This window comes from Oncorhynchus nerka, linkage group LG23 (assembly GCF_034236695.1).
Source record: "Oncorhynchus nerka isolate Pitt River linkage group LG23, Oner_Uvic_2.0, whole genome shotgun sequence".
NCBI lineage: Eukaryota > Metazoa > Chordata > Actinopteri > Salmoniformes > Salmonidae > Oncorhynchus > Oncorhynchus nerka.
The window spans coordinates 38240863-38262244 of record NC_088418.1 but is presented as its reverse complement, the minus strand read 5'-3'; the positions used below and the strand labels follow the sequence as shown (position 1 = coordinate 38262244).

Here is a 21382-nt window from a genome sequence, read left to right as displayed (position 1 = left end):
TTAATTTTGAGTGTGACTCCAAATCCAGACCTCCATGGGTTGATAAATTGTTTTCCATTGATAATGTGTGATTTTGTTGTCAACACATTCAACTATGTAAAGAATAAAGTATTTAATAAGAATATTTCATTCATTCAGATATAGGATGTGTTATTTTAGTGTTCCCTTTATTTTTGTGAGCAGTGTATTATAATGTATGAACTTTCTTGAACAGTATAGTGTGTCTACTGGTGATTGATTACAGCAATGCCGCTAATCTACCACAATCAAGGTCATATACAAAACCCTATAGTGCTATATTGTATACTTTTTTCCCCCTCATCATTTCAATAGACACTCCTAGCGTTTTCCCCGATCTGTTATCATTCCAACTCCCTGGAGAGCGAGCGAGGCATCACGGCAAGCACACGGGAGAGAAACATCTGACACAAAGCCAAGATCAGTTCCCAGTTTGAGGAGTTTAGAGGGCAGCTGATACTGAGAGAGGAGTGAGCAATGCAGGAGAAGGGCATGGACTTTGAGAAGAAACTAACCGAGATAGAAGAGTTCCTGAAAAAGGGAAAGAAAATACAGACCACTATTAAGTCAGGGATGGACATTGCTGAGCTTAGGGAGTTCCTCCTGTGGTGGACAGACAAAGGCCAGGCTGAGGCGATCGAGAACAGACACTAATCGACAGTTGACGACCTGCAGGGACCTTTGATGAAGAAATGGCCCCTTCTGAGTCCACAGAAGAGCTGGACAAAGGACCTCTGCCACACAGTCCAACCCAGGCATAATGAAACGAGGCCAAGCCGTCACACTCCCCAACCAAGTCACAACACACCCTGACCCAGCTGGTACAGAACTGGAGAGCCTGCTCTGCTTCCTTGACCTAGAAAGCCTTGAGAGGAGCCTTTTCACGACTTCTCTCCCCTGGACGTAGAGCCCCAGCCACCTGTTCGTGAGTCCCTGGAATCCCCATCATACTAACCTGACGCTCCACTGGAAAGGTCCCCCTCTGACAGAGGGGGTCCAAACTGAGGAAGTCCAAACTGAACTTTCCATTTTTTTTGAAAGAATAAGTAAAAAAACTGGGCTCAATTATGAGTAGAAGAGTTTATGTAGAGTAGGTGAGAATTTGACAGATTTTTAAATTGTGTAAATGCAATTGTTTTATGCTTGCTTTCCCTGGCTAGATTTTGTGTTGTGTTACTTCCGTACATTAATTGTAGTGCCCTGCATTGAGTTAACGGTTCTTAAAGAAAACATTATATACACATTGACAACATAGTGCTTTTACCGGCAGTACGGGAAAAAAAATAACCACCATAAAACCCTTAAAGATTAACCATAGGCTTATTTTGGTGGGTACTGTAAGTCCTTAGCAAAGAAACCTGAAATAAATGCTTAGACATACTTGCTATACAGTGATTTGCCTTGTTTATTTCGACAAAACAAGCTACAAACTAATACTGAATGAATTCTCCAACAAAATAATTTATTAAGAAAATAAACATGACATCTTGAAAAATATAAATGTATGCCTACTTACACACACATATATATATATACACACACTCTCACAAATCTTTCCAAAAACATGTTCACAGATTTTGGATGAGTGACAGAAAGTTAAGAAACATATAGAAATGGTATCAGGTTCAACAATTGTGGTACAAATTCACATTACACTGCAGCACTATTGGTACATGGAGGGCTAGGTGGAGGGAGAGGAGGCAGAGTTTCAGACAGGGGACTTTCCTGAGAATGAGTCAAGGGAAGAGGCACCGGAGTTCCCACACAGTGGCATCCACTGTCCCACAGAATTGTGGAGCAATAAACTGATCCATATTTGATGCACTCATTACCCTCAAATAACACAACATAGGCTAACAGTCATGGTGGCCTATGCAAAAACACAGATGCAGTTTAGAATCCTCTTTAGTGGGGTTGATGGTGGGCCGAGAGCCAATGGGAAAGGAGCATGGAATGTGGAACTGGAGAGGGTTCTAGAATGTCCAAAGTGCCTTGTGTTTACCTCCTTCTCCACCTAACTGGGATGTAGGGTTTCTGTTCTCTGAAGCTGAGGAGAAGAAAATCATCATCAGCCTTTAAGGAAGAGCACATGCAGATATGAAAATATGTGCATGACACAGGTGGCTCCTTAATAGGGGAGGACAGGCTCATCGTAACGGCTGGAACGGAATTAATGGATTGGTATCAAACATAAAGACATGGTTTCCATGTGTTTGATACCATTCCACTTACTCCATTCCAGCCATTATGAGCAGTCCTTCCCTCACCAGTCTCCTGTGGTGCAGGAGTATATTTATTACTTACAGTGGGGCAAAAAAGTATTTAGTCAGCCACCAATTGTGCAGGTTCTCCCACTTAAAAAGATGAGGCCTGTAATTTTCATCATAGGTACACTTCAACTATGACAGACAAAATGAGAAAGAAAATCCAGAAAATCACATTAGGATTTTTTATTAAATTATTTGCAAATTATGGTGGAAAATAAGTATTTGGTCACCTACAAACAAGCAAGATTTCTGGCTCTCACAGACTTGTAACTTCGTCTATAAGAGGCTCCTCTGTCCTCCACTCGTTACCTGTATTAATGGCACCTGTTTGAACTTGTTATGAGTATAAAAGACACCTGTCCACAACCTCAAACAGTCACACTCCAAACTCCACTATGGCCAAGACCAAAGAGCTGTCAAAGGACACCAGAAACAAAATTGTAGACCTGCACCAGGCTGGGAAGACTGAATCTGCAATAGGTAAGCAGCTTGGTTTGAAGAAATCAACTGTGGGAGCAATTATTAGGAAATGGAAGACATACAAGACCACTGATAGTCTCCCGTGATCTGGGGCTCCACACAAGATCTCACCCCGTGGGGTCAAAATGATCACAAGAACAGTGAGCAAAAATCCCAGAACCACACAGGGGGACCTAGTGAATGACCTGCAGAGAGCTGGGACCAAAGTAACAAAGCCTATCATGAGTAACACACTACGCCGCCAGGGACTCAAATCCTGCAGTGCCAGACGTGTCCCCCTGCTTAAGCCAGTACATGTCCAGGCCCGTCTGAAGTTTGCTAGAGAGCATTTGGATGATCCAGAAGAAGATTGGGAGAATGTCATATGGTCAGATGAAACCAAAATATAACTTTTTGGTAAAAACTCAACTCTTCGTGTTTGGAGGACAAAGAATGCTGAGTTGCATCCAAAGAACACCATACCTACTGTGAAGCATTGGGGTGGAAACATCATGCTTTGGGGCTGTTTTTCTGCAAAGGGACCAGGACGACTGATCCGTGTAAAGGAAAGAATGAATGGGGCCATGTATCGTGAGATTTTGAGTGAAAACCTCCTTCCATCAGCAAGGGCATTGAAGATGAAACGTGGCTGGGTCTTTCAGCATGACAATGATCCCAAACACACCGCCCGGGCAACGAAGGAGTGGCTTCGTAAGAAGCATTTCAAGGTCCTGGAGTGGCCTAGCCAGTCTCCAGATCTCAACCCCATAGAAAATCTTTGGAGGGAGTTGAAAGTCTGTGTTGCCCAGCAACAGCCCCAAAACATCACTGCTCTAGAGGAGATCTGCATGGAGGAATGGGCCAAAATAACAGCAACAGTGTGTGAAAACCTTGTCAAACGTTTTCTGTAAGTCTTCACCTCTGCTAACAAAGGGTATGTAACAATGTATTGAGAAAAACTTTTGTTATTGACCAAATACTTATTTTCCACCATAATTTGCAAATAAACTCATTAAAAATCCTACAATGTGGATTTTTAAAATTCATTTTGTCTGTCATAGAAGTGTACCTATGATGAAAATTACAGGCCTCATCTTTTTAAGTGGGAGAACTTGCACAATTGGTGGCTGACTAAATACTTTCTTGCCCCACTGTATGATCACTGAGCATTGGGGTTCTATATTTCCAGCATCATGAGGATATCAGACTTTCCATCTGTTTGCATCTCCCTTTATCCTTTACAATGATACTGTCCATAAGAATAAAAATATGAAAGGATGTAAATTCTGATATGGTGAGTCAGGTCTCACCAGTGTGTAGTTGTTGGGGGCTATGATGGGGTCTGGCCGGGCGTAGTCTGGGGGGTTTGCCAGGGGGTCGTAACCGAGGCGGGCGAGCATGGGGGCGATGTCATCCATCTCACGCAGCACATCAGAGGGGATGTGACCCACCCACTTAGACAGGGCGTCTGTGTTTACAGGGTTCACAACCTGGTCTGTGGACCGCTCCACTCTACAGGGGAGATCAGACAGATATAACATTAGTGTATGTGTGTTTGTGCAAGACTTGATTCACCTGACCTCTCCAACCTACAAGGGTCTAGACTAATTCCAATGCATGTGTGTGCGCGCACACGCATCTATTTTTGTCCTAGCTTTGAGAGGTGCATATGGTTGTGACAAGATTTAATCGCGGCATAAGACAGAAGTATTATATAAAGCAGCTCACTGACTACCACAGCTGGCTTCACATTGTCTCTCATCTAAACCTTCCATGAAACCATCATACATACAGCTCCAGACCTGGCTTCAAATGCTATTTGAACTCATTTAAAATACTTTATCTGGGATTGTTTAAGCAGACTAGTCAAAAAGGTGAAAAGAAAACCCTGTACATTTGGCACTCCAGGCAAATGAGCAGACACTGAAAGTATTTGAAATGTCAAATAGTATTTTAACCCAGGTCTATACTGCACCGCACAGCTGGAAAAACAAAGACAAACTCGCTCTCTTTCGCTCACTTGGACAGAGACACTCCGCCGGCCTTGCCAATAAGGTCTTCGTGGTGTAGCACGGCCGGGTCCCATGGCAACCCCAGGAAGCTCAGCAGCTTCCTCATCTCTACCTCTGGGTGCAGTACCAGCTGCTCGTAGCGCACAGGCAGACAGCTGCCCTCGTGCGCCCCCTGGCACTGGGAGTACATGCCCTCCACCGCACGGCTCCACTTAGTTAGACAGTCCCTGTAACTAGTCAGGTCAAAACCAGAGATGGTCACCTGCAAGAAGAGAGAAGGGAAGGAGAAGGAGTCTGTGTTAAAGAGAGAATATAGAGAAGAGTGAAGTGTCTGAAGAGCAAGGAAGAATGGAAGCTCATCAGACCCCAGCATGCAGAGGGAACCCCCTCCCCCACCCCACAGCAGTTGCTACCTTGCGTGAGATCATGGAGTGGACGGTAGCCCTTCCATCCCGTAGCATGAGAACAAACTTGGCCTGGGGGAAAATACGGGCCAGGTAGGACAGAGACTTCAGAGCAAATGGATCCTTGTTACAGAGCCTGGCTGCTGGCTCCCCATGACCTATTATTACCTGGTGGAAGAAATCAAATCAAGCAATGAATCCAGCCTCAAAGCTATAGAAAATGGTGCAGTTACAATTTAATTACACTGCAGCATCCTAGCCTAGGCAACCCTTCCTATGTTTCAGGATTACCTGATGTAAAGTGAGAAGACAAACAGGAGAGACAAACACCATGGCTAACCTCCAGTAAGAACGCCCGCACTGCTGAGTCCAACACCTGGTCAGTGACCCCGGCCTCGTCCAGTCTGACCCGCTCTCTGGCCGAGCGACTCCAGGTGGCACGCATGGCAAGAAGACGCGGGATCACCCGTGTCTCCTCCCCGCAACGCACTGCATTGTGGGCATCCAGCATGGCCCGCATCAGTGTGGTGCCGCTCCGAGGGAACCCACCAATGAAAATGAGGGGTGTGTCCTCGCCATAGTAAATGGGAGATGCTTGGCTCTGATTGGTGGAGCCCAGGTGGGCATCTGCCCAGGTATGGCGGTGGGCGTGGTCAGGGGGAGGGCAGTCGATGCCACTCAGGCCCAGGTAGAGGAGAGAGGCGGAACAGAGGAGAGCACAGCCCAATAACATGCTCACCTTCTGTCCCCTCATGGTCAGTTAGACTGGAGGTTTATGGGCTGTGGACTGAAGTTAAGAGTAAGAGCTTGGGGTATGATTTGGTATAAAATCTGTGGGTTGAGACCTAGAGGGTTGAGAGAGGGGCAAGGGAGAGTGACTGAGGCCTTTGGGTAGAAAATAACGTAGTGAGGAAGGTAGAGACCCGTCGTCGCTGGCGGTCTAGGACCCCCCCAGGTGGCTCTGAGAGGGGTCCTTTCCAGCTGAGTGCCAGCCCTGTACATATCCTTGATCCACCATACTGGACCTGCAACACACACACACACACACACACACACACACACACACACACGGCTTATTTTTGCTTACAATTGATATTATTTCTTCTGGTGACCACATAGCGTGTTGTATGTTATTACATAATTATTATGCATTACATTTTGGAACAATTTCAGAACAATTGTAGCTTCCTGCATGTGTCCTGTCATTGACCTCCCCAACAAATGACTGAACTAGCTGCACAAGAGACACAGAAGAGCGTGTCCGGTTGGATTTCTGCAACATTCATATTCCACATCTTGCATTTGGAGAGCCACTAACTACACGGTTATGCTGCCTTCTTGTAAATGCCATCAACTCTATGCTCTCCCTTTCTTCTCACCACTCAGTTTCTTTCTTTCCTCTATCCCTCATTGTCACACTCATGTAAAGCCACTAACTGCTACTGTTCCATGTTTTCCTACAGTGACAGCTTGCTCAGCCACACACTACAATGCAAAGCAATTTGTTTAAGATCCTATGAGTCACTACTAAACTAAATCAAAAGCCTGCCGAATGCCGATCCTCACATTCTGCAACAATCAACAGTCATATTTACTCGGCTGGCTAGTTTTAGGCTACAAAAAGAGTTTACAGTGATGATGCAGAGTTTGCACCCAAAACAAAAATGTACCCAAATCATTTGCACAAAGAACGTGTAGCCTAATTTATATATTTTTGTTCATTCCCTTCTGAAAAGCCTAGGTACAAATGCTTTGTACAGTACATGGTGGTCTCTGTATTAGATAAGTACTTCAAAGTAACCGTCCAGTGTTAAGATTTCTATGAAATATGACCTATAATTAATTCCACAGTTCTTAAATTACGGTGCATTGGAAAGTATTCAGACCCCTTTCCGTTACAGCCTTGTTCTAAAATGGATTCAATAGTTTTTTCCCCCCTCATCAATCTACACCCCATAATGACAAAGCAAAAAACAGGTTGACATTTTGGCAAATTAATAAAAAAATAAATACAAATATCACATTTACATAAGTACTCAGACCCTTTACTTAGTACTTTGTTGAAGTACCTTTGGCAGCGGTTACAGCCCTGATTCTTGTTGAATATGACTTTACAAGCTTGACACCTGTATTTGGGGAGTTTCTCCCATCCTTCTCTGTTGATATCACTCTAGTGGTGTGGGGACAGTGCTTTGGCAAAGTGGGTGTGGTTATATCCTGCCTGGATGGCCCTCTCCGGGTGTAACGTCGGACGGGGCCATGGTGTTCCCGACCCCCGTTTTAGCTTCCAGTATCTATTCTGCAATAGTCTATGTGCCGGGAGGCTGTCCTATCTGGTGCAATTCTCCTGTCTTATCTGGTGTTCTGTGTGAACTTCAGTATGCTCTCTCCCACTCTACCGCTGAATGCTCAGCTACGAAATGCAAACTGAAATTTACTCCTGAGGTGCTGAACAGTTGCACCCTTTTACAACCCCTGATTATTATTTGACCCGGCTGCTGCTTATCTATCAATGTTTGATAATTACATTACATTTACATATTCTAATCTTGGAAGTACTCTTATAATCTCCACCCGGCACAGTCAGAAGAGGACTGGTGACCCCCAAGAGTATGGTTCCTACCCAGGTTTCTTCCTAGTGTTGGATTCGGGGTAAACTTTGAACATCAAGATATTGTAGACATGATAGATCAGACGCATAGTGTATAAGGAGTGAAAGAGACCGGGGTTTATGTCAGGAGGTAATGGGTCTCCGTAGAAAGACAGATGGCTTTGGAATGTGTTGGGTGGACGGGAGGAGATCACAGGATTGCTATAGGGGAAGCGGATCGACATCTGTGGATTAGGCAAAAGAGGGGTTGAGGTCAGATCCCATGAAGGGAGTAATAACGGTTTACATCCAACATTCCTGTTGAACCATAAGATGTAAAGATTGGAGAGAAGGGGTGTCTAGTGGAGTGTGTATATAAATAAATAACACACACACTTGTGATGATGGGAACATAACTTTGTCTGAATACAGCTGTGTCGTCCCTTTGGGAAGAATTAAACTTGGTGTAATTCTCTAAGCTTCTCTAGTGTCCATATTATTAGAATTTAACACTAGGTTCCAAGAGTGTTTTTTTTTTTTTACACCTTTGTAATCATGAAATTTGGGAGTATAATCTTTTCTCATCGCTGCAACTCCCCAAAGAGCTCGGGAGAGGCGAAGGTCGAGTCATGAGTCCTCCAAAACATAAGCTGCCTAGCCGCGCTTCTTTTTACCCGCCCGCTTAACCCAGAAGCACCAATGTGTCGGAAAACACCAGTCTCAACATCAACAGTGAAGAGGCGACTCCGGGATGCTGGCCTGTTAGGCAGTGTTGCAAAGAAAAAGCCATATCTCAGACTGGCCAATAAAAATAAAAGATTAAGATGGGCAAAAGAACACAGACACTGGACAGAGGAACTCTACCTAGAAGGCCAGCGTCGCCTCTTCACTGTTGACGTTGAGACTAGTGTTTTGCGTGCACTATTTAATGAAGCTGCCAGTTGTGGACTTGAGGTATCCGTTTCTCAAACTAGACACTAATGTACGTGTACTCTTGCTCAGTTGTGCACCGGGGCCTCCCACTCCTCTTTCTATTCTGGATAGAGCAAGTTTGCTCTGTTCTGTGAAGGGAGTAGTACACGGTGTTGTAACGAGAGCTTCAGTTTCTTGACAATTTCTCGCATGGAATAACCTTAATTTCTCAGAACAAGAATAGACTGACGAGTTTCAGAAGAAAGTTTCGTTTCTGGCCATTTTCAGCCTGTAAATCGAACCCACAAATGCTGATGCTCCAGATACTCACCTTGTCTAAGGCCAGTTTTATTGCTTCTTTAAATCAGCACAACAGTTTTCAGCTGTGGGTTGTCGAATGATCAATTGGCCTTTTAAAATGATAAACTTGGATTAGCTAACACAACGTGCCATTAGAACACAGGAGTGATGGTTGCTGATAATGGGCCGCAGTACACCTATGAAGATATTACATACATCAAAAAAAATAAAAAAATAATTTCCAGCTCAAATATTATTTTACAACATTATTAACAATGTCTATACTGTATTTCTGATCAATTTGATGTTATTTTAATGGAAAAAGTGCTTTTCTTTCAAAAACAAGGACATTGCTAAGTGATCCCAAACTTTTGAAAGGCAGTGTAACTCCTCACTTTGCAGACGTGCGAAGGGTTAATATGTCCACAGTGAGTCACTAACAGTGGTTTCAATGGCCAAGGTAAGACAAGCAACGTAGCGAGAAACATAAAAGCGTAGGGAGATTAGATATGGGACCATTGGTCACTGGAAGAATGAGTGTAGAATGGAGCCTGCTACATTTGGACGAAATGTGGCCATGCAAGCATTTGCATCTTTTTCAAAAGAGCAGCAACAAATCCTCTTGAAAGCAGGACAGGAAAATGGTACATTGCAGTGTATGGCCACGGTTCGATCGATAGTGGTTCATAGAGATTACAGTTTCTACGTGAAGGGAGATGTAGGAGCCCACGTTTAAAAAACGTGAGTTTTTTGTAGGGGGGGGGGGTGTAGGGGGCAGTATTTTGATGTTTGGATGAAAACGTACCCACACACCATTTCTCAGGCCCAGAATATGCATATAATTGTCAGATTAGGATAGAAAATTCTAAAGTTTCTAAAACTGTCAAAATATAGTCTGTAAGTATAACAGAACTGATATTGTTTTTCCTGAAAGCTCTCTGTTACATTCGCTCCATTTAAAGGGATATAAAGGGTGTGAAGTCTTTAGACATAGTTTCAGGATTTTATTTTGAAAAATGAGCGAGAAAGATCACATCTTGTCATTGTATGGCTGGGTGCCAGCAGCGTTTTGCATGCGCAACAGCTTGGAGCAGACATTTCTCTCCTATTGAAGAAGCTACACAGTCCCGGTTGAAATATTATCGATTATATATTGTAAAAACAACCTGAGGATTGATTATAAAAAACGTTTGACATGTTTCTACGAACTTTACGGATACTATTTGGAATTTGTCTACGATATCGTGACCACTCGAGCCTGTGGATTTATGAACATAACACGCCAACCAAATGGAGGTATTTTGGATATAAAAATCATCTTTATGGAACATTTAGTGTAACTGGGAGTCTCGTGAGTGCAAACATCCGAAGATCAAAGGTAAGCGATTTATTTGATTGCTTTTCTGACTTCCGTGACCAATCTACTTGGCTGCGAGGTGTTGTAATGTCTTGTCTACTGAGAGACATGTCCTTACATAAACGCTTGGTATGCTTTCGCTGAAAGTCTTTTTTGAAATCTGACATGCCAGGTGGATTAACAACAAGCTAAGCTGTGTTGTGCTATATTGCACTTGTGATTCCATGAAAATTAAATATTTTTAGTCATTTCATTTGAATTTGGCGCTCTGCAATTCAGCAGATGTTGACGAAAAAGATCCCGCTAACGGGATGGGTGCATCAAGAAGTTAATAGATGCCAGGGATCCAATATTGCAGATTCCTTATGATGAGAAATTGTCTGAATTTGCCACAGGAAAAATTAATTTTGGGTTGAATAATCAATAAATCAAGGGAATGGATTCTAAAAAAAATGAATAAAATCTGTCCAAACTCAGAAAACTTTTTATTTTTAAATCTTGTGAGACATCTTATTCTGAAATAGATTTATAGATTGGACGAAAGGGGGGAGGAGGAGTCACGAGGAATTATAGCGGAGTTAAGTGTGAGTAATTGTTAGAGTTTAAAGAAGCAATTCTGTCAAGGGACAGCATTGGGGTTACCAAACCTCAAATTAACTTGAAAAAATGTTTTGTACATGGACATGAAGGGCATTGTGGTTATGGAGAATCACAGGGAAAAGAGACGACTCGGTGGCAAGATATAGGTTGCCGTGTCTAAGGGTAGTACGTGCTAAATAAAGGATGCATAAACTATGGGGTGGATTAAAACAAATGTTTAACGATTGGGGTGAGAACATTGGATACCATTATCATGTTTGGTTTGTAATTAAACCTTTTGGGTAGCTGATTAAGATGTAGCATAGTGAATGCTACCGAAATTTACACTTTCTTTTTCAGGATAGGGGGTTTCTTTATTCCTCTTTGGGAATGTTTCCAGAGGCTATGTTCTTGGGGAGAGCAGTTAGTGAAATTCAGCAGTGTTATAAAGTATAAAGGTATCTGGTTTAGGCCGTAAATGGAGCACCCAGATAAGTAAGGATTGGGCATGTGTTTTTGACCTACGGTTTACTACACACATATTCCTAACTGGTGAGTTATATCATATTTGTTATTGGTGTCAACACCGTGTTTGATTTATTGTGTGGGGTCTATTCAATGTTTTTAAATTTGGAATGCAGAATGATGGAAATGTTTTTAAATGGTTTTTGAAGGACAAAAAAGAAAAGTGAAAAGGAAATACTTAACCAAATATGCAGGTTAAAAAATATATACTTGTGTATTGATTTTAAGAAAGACATTGATGTTTATGGTTAGGTACACGTTGGAGCAACGACAGTCCTTTTTCACTGATGTGCACCGCATCGATACAGTGGGGGAAAAAGTATTTAGTTAAGTACTCCACCTTAAAAAGATGAGGCCTGTAATTTATCATCATAGGTACACTTCATCTATGACAGACAAAATTAGATTTCTCTCTCTCCAGAAAATCACATTGTAGGATTTTTAATGAATTTGCAAATTATGGTGGAACATAAGTATTCGGTCCATAACAAAAGTTTCTCAATACTTGTTATACACCCTTTGTTGGCAATGACAGAGGTCAAACGTCTTCACAAGGTTTTCACACACTGTTGCTGGTATTTTGGCCCATTCCTCCATGCAGATCTCCTCTAGAGCAGTGATGTTTTGGGGCTGTTGCTGGGCAACACGGACTTTCAACTCCCTCCAAAGATTTTCTATGGGGTTGAGATCTGGAGAATGGCTAAGCCACTCCAGGACCTTGAAATGCTTCTTACGTTCGTCCTTCGTTGCCCGGGCGGTGTGTTTGGGATCATTGTCATGCTGAAAGACCCAGCCACGTTTCATCTTCAATGCCCTTGCTGATGGAAGGAGGTTTTCACTCAAAATCTCACGATACATGGCCCCATTCATTCTTTCCTTTACACGGATCAGTCGTCCTGGTCCCTTTGCATAAAAACAGCCCCAAAGCATGATGTTTCCACCCCCATGCTTCACAGTAGGTATGGTGTTCTTTGGATGCAACTCAGCATTCTTTGTCCTCCAAACACGGAGATTATCAGTGGTCTTGTATGTCTTCCATTTCCTAATAATTGCTCCCACAGTTGATTTCTTAAAACCAAGCTGCTTACCTATTGCAGATTCAGTCTTCCCAGCCTGGTGCAGGTCTACAATTGTGTTTCTGGTGTCCTTTGACAGCTCTTTGGTCTTGGCCATAGTGGAGTTTGGAGTGTGACTGTTTGAGGTTGTGGACAGGAGTCTTTTATACTGATAACAAGTTCAAACAGGTGCCATTAATACAGGTAACGAGTGGAGGACAGAGGAGCCTCTTATAGACGAAGTTACAGGTCTGTGAGAGCCAGAAATCTTGCTTGTTTGTAGGTGACCAAATACTCATTTTCCACCATAATTTGCAAATAAATTCATTAAAAATCCTACAATGTGATTTTCTGGATTTTTTTTCTCTCATTTGTCTGTCATAGTTGAAGTGTACCTATGATAAATTACAGGCCTCTCATCTTTTTAAGTGGGAGAACTTGCACAATTGGTGGCTGACTAAATACTTTTTTGCCCCACTGTATATGCAACGCAGGACACACTAGATAAACTAGTAATATCAATCAACCATGTGTAGTTAACTAGTGATTATGATTAATTGCTTTTTATAAAGATAAGTTTAATGCTAGCTAGCTAGCAACTTAACTTGGCTCCTTACTGCATTCGCGTAACAGGCTGGCTCCTCGTGGAGTGCAATGTAAGGCAGGTGGTTAGAGCATTGGACTAGTTAACTGTAAGGTTGCAAGATTGAATCCCCGAGCTGACAAGGTAAAAATCTGTCGTTCTGCCTCTGAACAAGGCAATTAACCCACCGTTCCTAGGCCTTCATTGAAAATCAGAATGTGTTCTTAACTGACTTTCCGATTGTTATGAAAACTTGAAATCGGTCAATCCGATTAAAATCGGTCGAAACCCTCCCTAACCGGCTGAAGAAAGAGCGACAAAGGCTGTCAATACGACAGTGACTTTTAACACTCCTATCTATGACCTGAGTCCGAGCCATCAACCTGGGTACGGGCGGCAGGAGTGCACCATGAGTCCTGAGACTTGCACATGGAGAGAGATCTCATTCAAACTTCTCCCATGCTCCTGGTGTACTGGTGGGAGAAATGGACCAGACAGAAGGGTGATGGCAGCTCAGGTGAGAGACTCGTGTATTTGGAAAAAACATTTTATTTGGATATTGAAACCGGGACATTATCAAGGGCCATCAAATGTGACAGGCAAGAGTTACATATGTGCCGTTGGGAAGATTAAATAACGCTATCTGAAGAAGAACCAATGAAGATACGCTGGAAGGATAAGTGCCAGGGGGGGTCAACCATGCCCATAATTGTTTAGTTGGGGTGTCAGGTTTATTAAGGAGGTTTATTGAGGAGGAATGCACACTGAAATTCATAGTAATTTAGACTAAGACTGCATTGAGATACCAATCTTTCATTACCATGCCACTCACGACAGGGAAACCGGGACAAATGGGGGTTGTAAAGAGAAGAGCTATTACCAGTAATAAAAAGTTCCCGTTTCTAAATGTACATTCTAACCGTCATTATTTGTGCTAGGTTGAGAAGCTTGAATTCAAGTGGTAGACTCAAAGTGAAGCGCTAACAACTGTCATTCTAAATTTGGGTTGGATAATTTATCAAATATTTTAATTATGATTCGGACAAAGCGAGAAAGAGCGCTACTTTCAAACTGTGAAGGGTGGGTGCACTGTTCAAATTTATTGGGCCTTGGGAGGGTTTTTCCTCCCTAGAAACCTTATCTTTAAGTAACCTTATATTTAAGTGTCCTCAGAGGGAGGTTAGTCGAGAACACTAGATGATAGCTTAAGACAACCATGTCGTGAGAATTTTAATGTTAAATCGCATCAATACATGGATTGTTGGATACTGTACAATTAATATGTAAGAATATGTCAAAGATAAATACACAACGCAGAGGACGAAAGGGCTAGAATTAACGATCAATGGAAATAGTTCACTTCTTAAGGTATAGGGGGCAGCATTTTCACATTTGGATAAATAGCGTGCCGAATTTCAACTTCCTGCTGCTCATGCCAAGAATATAAGAATATAAGATATGCATATTATTGGATAGAAAACACTCTGAAGTTTCTAAAACTGTTTGAATCATGTCTGAGTATAACAGAACTTATGTAGCAGGCAAAACCCAGAGGACTAACAGTTCTGAATTTATTTACATTTTTAGGTCTCTGTCTGTGAACAGAGTTCTCATTGACAAATGATATATTTCTTAGGAAGCCGTTTTCAGTTCCTACCGCTTCCACTGGATGTCACCAGTCTTTGGAATTTGGTTGAGGTTATTCATTTGTGCAATGAAGAAGTATGCCATCTAGGCCTAAAATCTAAGGTGTCATTGTACGCTGATGATTCATGTTCTTTTAAAACCACAATTGGAGTCTCTCCACGGCCTCTTAAAGGATCTAGATACTTTTGCTATCCTCTCTGGATTAAAACCAAATTATGATAAATGTACCATATTACGTATTGGATCACTAAAAAAATTAAAAAATAATAATAACATTTTACATTACCATGTAGTTTGCTAATTGGGTGGTCTGACGGAGATGTAGACATACTCAGTATACAAATCCCAAAGGAAAGAAATGATTTCACTCCAATACATTTTTATAGAAAGTTAACAAAAAGATCTTGCTACCATGGAAAGGAAAATACCTGTATTTGTGGAAAAATCACCCTGATTAACTCTTTAGTTATATCACAGTTTACCTATTTGCTTATGGTTTTGCCTACACCTAGTGACCTGCTTTTTAAATGATATGAACAAAAAAATATTAAATTTTATTTGGAACGGCAAACCAGAAAATTAAAAGGGCCTATTTATATAACGAATATGAATTCAGTGGGCATAAATGGACAATGGCCACAGGCATACTTCCAAAGTTGTGGAAATGGCTTAAGGACAACAATGTCAAGGTCCTCAATCCTATAGAAAATTTGTGGGCAGAACTGAAAAAGCATGTGCGAGCAAGGAGGCCTACAAACCTGACTCAGTTACACCAACTGTGTCAGGAGGAATGGGCCAAAATTCACCCAATTTATTGTGGGAAGCATGTGGTAGGCTACCTGAAAACATTGACCCAAGTGAATCAATTTAAAAGGCAATGCTACCAAATACTAATTAAGTGTATGTAAACTTCTGACCCACTGGGAATGTGATGAAAGAAAAAGCTGAAATAAATCACTCTACTATTATTCTGACATTTCACATTCTTAAAATAAAGTGGTGATTCTACTGACCTAAAACAGGGAATGTTTACTAGGATTAAATGTCAGGGATTGTGAAAAACTGAGTTTAAATGCATTTGGCTAAGGTGTATGTAAACATCCGACTTCAACTGTATACACTACCACTGGTGGAACCATGTATTTGTCTTATACAGCTGTATGACCCAATAGGTGAATAAACTTGGTTTAAGCTTTACTAGTCGTCCGTGAGTGTTAACGGGTTCATTTAAAACCTAACAATGCTAAAACATTTAGGAGATAGAGGTGCTCAAAGTTGGCCCATTTTGCATTCCCCACCATTTTGATATCATTTAAAAGCTTACAAACAGGGTTGTCGAAAGTGAATGAAATCAAATGGAATGACACTCTGGTCTAATGTAGACTATATAGGAAACCGGGTGCCATTAGGGACTCAGTTATTGACTCTGTCCCAGAATGAAGAGTAGGCTACAGAACAGTCTCATTGTCTCTCTTCTCCGGTCTGTTCAGAGTGGATGTGGAGGAAACTGGGCATCTGGTTGAACCAGGAAGGTAACACCTACTTTCTGGATACTTGCTAAAGTTCTTGTTAAAGTTCTGACAGATGAGGATGTTGAATGTGAACACTGGACAGAAATGGGTAATTAATAATCATTATTATTTAGGCTGTTATTTCAGCATGAGTAGTGTGACGGTCACAAATGAATTCAAAACAGTCTCATTCAGTCTAGTCGTTGCGCTTCCCCTTTAATTTCCAATGAAATAGCCAGCATCAGGTGCGCAATAAGGCGACAGTTGCCATTTATTTTGTTCTATAGTGTGCGTTGTAACCGTGTCTTAAAGCCAACAAGGGCACCGGATTGAATCCACCATTTCCATTGTTGGATTACAATTAAACAGTCAAGTCAACGTTAATCTCTGCTGGAGTTCTATGGATAGATTGGTTGTACAGATCTAGCCCTCAACCAAAAATATAGAAAAGGCCTACTTGAATGCAGGACTTCAAACAATGTGACCATAGGGATGGGATTAGCAAGGCTATGTGAGAATGCAGACTGTCAAAAAAACAGTCCAGAACTGCCCTAAATGTGTGTTAGAGATTGCCAGGTCTGTTGCTGTGCAGATTGCAGTGAGTGTGTGTGACAGTGTTTAGGGGAGAGAGAGAAAGAGATTGACAGTTCTGTGATAGCTTAGAATGTGTGTGTGCGTGTAGGATTATTCCACGATTCTCTGCTATCCGACACTGAGCTCCAGGATGTTAGAGTGGCAAGAAAGAAAAAAATAGGTGAACCCTTTGGAATTACCTGGATTTCTGCATAAATTGGTCATCAAATTTGATCTGATCTTCATATAGGTCACAACAATAGACCAACAGTGTGATTAAACTAATAACACACAAATTGTATTTCTGGTCTATATTGAACACATCATTTAAACATTCACAGTGTAGGTTGGAAAAAGTATGTGAACCCCTAGGCTAATGACTTCTCCAAAAGCCAGTTGGAGTCCAATCAATGAGACGAGATTGGAGATGTTGGTTATAGCTGCCTTGCCTTATAAAAAAAAAAACTCACAAAATTTGAGTTTACTATTCACAAGAAGCATATCCTGATGTGAACCATGCCTCGAAACAAAAGAGATCTCAGAAGACCTAAGATTAAGAATTGTTGACTTGCTAGAAAGTGTTACAAACGTATCTCTAAAAGCCTTGATGTTCATTAGTCAACAGTAAGACAAATTGTCTATAAATGGAGAAAGTTCAGCACTGTTGCTACTCTCCCTAGGAATGGCTGTCCTGCAAAGATGACTGCAAGAGGACAGCGCAGAATGCTCAATGAGATTAAGAAGAATCATAGAGTGTCAGGTGAAGACTTACAGAAATCTCTGGAACATGCTAACATCTCCGTTGACGAGTACACAACACACAAAAAATAATGGTGTCCATGTGAGAACACCACAGAAGAAGCCACTGCGGTCTGAAGTTTTATAAAAGTGCACCTGGATGTTCCACAGCGCTAGCAAAATAGTCTGTGGACAGATGAAACTACAGTTGAGTTGTTTGGAAGGAACACAACACTGTGGAGAAAAAAAGGGCACAGCTCACCAACATCAAAACCTCATCCCAACTGTAAAGTATGGTGGAGGGAGCATAATGGTTTGGGACTGCTTTGCTGCCTCAGGGCAAGGACAGCTTGCTATCGTCGACAGAAATATTAATTCCCAAGTTTATCAAGACATTTTGCAGGAGAATGTTAGGCTCTGTCCGCCAATTGAAGCTCAACAGAAGTTGGGCGATGCAACAGGACAACCACCCAAACCACAGAAGTAAATCAGCAACAGAATGGCTTCAACAGAAGAAAATAAGCCATCTGGAGTGGCCCAGTCAGAGTCCTGACCTCAACCTGATTGAGATGCTGTAGCATGACATCAAGACAGCAGTTCACACCAGACATCCCAAGAATATTGCTGAACTGAAACAGTTTTGTAAAGAGGAATGGTCCAAAATTCCTCCTGACCATTGTGCAGGTCTGATCCACAACTACAGAAAACGTTTGGTTGAGGTTATTGCTGTCAAAGGCGGGTCAACCCGTTATTAAAGCCAAGGGTTCACATACTTTCTCCACCATGCACTGTGAAAGTTTACACAGTATGTTCAATAAAGACATGAAAACGTATAATTGTTTGTGTGTTATTAGTTTAAGCAGACTGTGTCCATTGTTGTGACCTAGATGAAGATCAGATAACATTTAATGATCAATTCATGCAGAAATCCAGGTATTTCCAAAGGGTTCACATACTTTTTCTTGTCACTGTAAATTGCAGAACAGATCAGGCAGAATCACCAGTGAACATCTGGTCATGACAAGGGGTAGGGTGAAGTTAGCTGCTTTTAGAAACACACGTATTTACACACTAGCGTTGATAGGAATTAACTTGCAAAAAAACGCAATAGTCCGCCAAAACGCAATTTCAACTTACTCTGACGATTGTCCGTAGGGTTGGTCCTTATTCGGGGGGGGTGAGAAAAAAAAATGAATAGAATGTAAACAGACTTAGCAAATCTGGGTCTGTTGTAGACCCACTTCCCTCCGCTTATGTTTTTCTAAACATTTTTGACATGCACAAAAAGCAAGAACTTGTGGGGAACATTTATTTTGACACGAGGTAAGCAGAGAGGAACTTTGCCTAAACATCAGACTGTTACAATGGTTACACCATGAATATCAGTCTGAAAGAAGTCACTAAAAAAGATGCAAGTCTCTACAAGGCAGAATATTGACTACAATTACATTTACTTTAAGGAATTGGGATACCTAGTCAGTTGCACAACTAAGTAAGCATTTCACTGTCAAGTCTACACCAGTTGTATTCTGCACATGTGACCAATAACTTTTTATTTGAATGCATGCAACTGAAATTTGTCTTCCATATTTAACCCAACCCCTCTGAATCAGAGAGATTGTTGTTGGGGGTTAACTGACTTTCTCAAGGGCAGAACGGCAGATTTTTCCATTTGCCGGCTCGGCGATTCAAACCAGAGACCTTTTGATTACTGGCCCAACGCTCTTAACCGCTAGGCTACCTGCTGCCCCATGTACTGGTTGTATATTTTGTTGGTCCTTTTGGCGGTAGGAGGTAGAGAAAGGGTATCCACAGGAAGGCGTTTACCCTACTTTGTGGTGCTGGTAGGTTCTGTCCCTTGTATTTTCAATCTGTTGAGGCATTGCTTGTGATGCACAATATGTAACTAATAGTCGAATTTAGTCCACCAAAGCCCTCGGCTGGAAGGGGTTTGCTGGTCTGTTAGGCACTGCCATATTGTGCAAGTGTTTGTCACGTGTGAATTGCATTAGTATTGAAATGAAAAACTGTAAACACAAACAATATATTTACACAAACTAACGTTAGCATACTGAATGTCTGATGGGGATTTGTCTCACATTCCTGCCTCAAAGGACCAATCACATGGACAACCAGTGAAGCATCATTTTATTCAACATTCTGGTTTCTAGAGGTCATAAGAGGAATCTTCCCTGATCTGAAAGCAAATTTCTGCCCGAAATATAATTATTTGCAATTCAATGGTGGGTCTTCAGGCTAAGAGAAACTTAACTGACCTTCCTGAGGAACTACAACAAACCAACGTTGGGAAATTGTTTAAATATACTTTCCATTATATGATACATTCCAAGCCTACATTCAATCGACAGAGTAAATCTAAATTGTATTTTTTTTTTAATTGACAAGCTAATTTCCAAAAATCAGCTAGGGTTATGTAAACTAACTAGGCCAGCGGTCCACACTGAAAAAATAAAAAACAGCACCTCCGGCAAACAGGGGTGTAATCATTAGTTCAAACAGTTGCATTCCTTTTTGTAAATTAAAATGGGAGACAATTTTGCAACTAACACGAGGGGCAAATTCAGGTAGGACCCTCCCCGTTTCGTTCAGTTTGCTTCCCTTTAAGAAACGTTTTGCAACAGAATCGGCCTAATTAATACACCCTTGGTTAATCGACAGTATTGCTACCGCCAGTGAGTTGTGAATACCCAGGAAGCGCAATTGGTAGTAGTTTTGTATACACAAAACTTCACGGAATCGAATGTGAATATCACTCACCTTAACTGCCGAGAATCAGTCTCTGAAAAAGAAAGGTCCGTTGTAATTGTGTAACTGCAAAATAGAGGAAACTGTTAACTTCAACACAAGCCGCTCAAACAAGATAAATTGTGTAATTTAAAACGAGTTTAACTATGGTGTTGTCTTGTCACCAGTCTGAGGTTCAGCCGTATCTACTGTCGTACAACACAACATAAGGAGAATAATTCAGCATTCTTACAAGAAACGCCTGAGCGGTGTTTATTACTTTCTGATCCTGACGAGAGAAAATAACTATCGGGGAGGTTCTCTTTTGCACTGTTCAACCAATCGAATACACGTGGAGGAGGAGTTAAGATGGAGTTTGCCCTTGTTAAATGGATGTTAATAACGTCCAAAAGTAACATCACATGCTCTCTTTCCATTCCTCCTAAAGACCGGATGCAATCGTTTGACTCCACTGACGGTGTACGGGACAGTTGCCATTAAAGGCAGTACCACAGCTAGAATAATGAGACAGATATTTCACCGGATGTATAAGTGTGAAGCATCCGGTTTTCCGCTTCCACTCACTACCAAATATGGTGATGAGAGGAAGTCCATTGGATGGCAGTGAGAAGAGATGGATTTTGTCCGACATTACTATGCCATTTTTTTCACCAATTAAACTTTTGGTCTCAAAACAGTTATCCGTTCCCAAAACTACACTCTGTTTCGAATAGAGTGGACTAAGTTTTGTAGATGTTATCCTTTGCCAAAGGAAAACAAAAATGTTTTGTTTTAAAGGAGTGCAAGGGGGGATTGATTTATTACACACGTACTTTAGGGTAGGCGCTCCCTAACGGAAATATGCAAATATCTGCTTGAACGCTCCAATAGGATCTCGCTAACTCATGCTTGGCTCTAACACCCTTCCTTGCATGTTCTGCCCACTATGGCTCATTTGTTCCCATTTGAAACGACAGGAGTTGGTCTATCTTGGGTTAGTTGTAAATTCCCTTTGATACAAAGATAGACACTTTCACAGTACAATATGAAGAGCGGCTGAAACTGCTTCTCCATTGAAGGACCGATCACACTTGTCGGCGATGTCAT

At 41.6% G+C, this 21382-nt stretch overlaps 1 protein-coding gene across 5 annotated transcripts; it reads right to left on the bottom strand.

Annotated features, from left to right (window-relative positions):
* Window positions 1-1405: 1405 nt before the first annotated feature.
* tpst1l (tyrosylprotein sulfotransferase 1, like) lies at window positions 1406-20719 on the bottom strand. Of its 5 annotated transcripts, XM_029629910.2 has the most exons (8): window positions 20529-20719; window positions 20309-20362; window positions 18668-18693; window positions 5501-6185; window positions 5170-5328; window positions 4765-5018; window positions 4055-4256; window positions 1406-2065 (listed from the first exon to the last, which is right to left on the bottom strand). In XM_029629910.2, exons 4-8 carry the CDS (start codon window positions 5912-5914, stop codon window positions 2033-2035), a joined length of 1062 nt encoding a protein of 353 aa, XP_029485770.1. In that variant the 5' UTR covers window positions 5915-6185; window positions 18668-18693; window positions 20309-20362; window positions 20529-20719; the 3' UTR covers window positions 1406-2032. The 5 variants fall into 5 exon arrangements, with proteins under 5 accessions (XP_029485770.1, XP_029485766.1, XP_029485771.1 ...); XM_029629906.2 differs by lacking the exon at window positions 18668-18693; XM_029629911.2 differs by lacking the exon at window positions 18668-18693 and having other exon boundaries at window positions 20309-20330.
* Window positions 20720-21382: the final 663 nt, after the last annotated feature.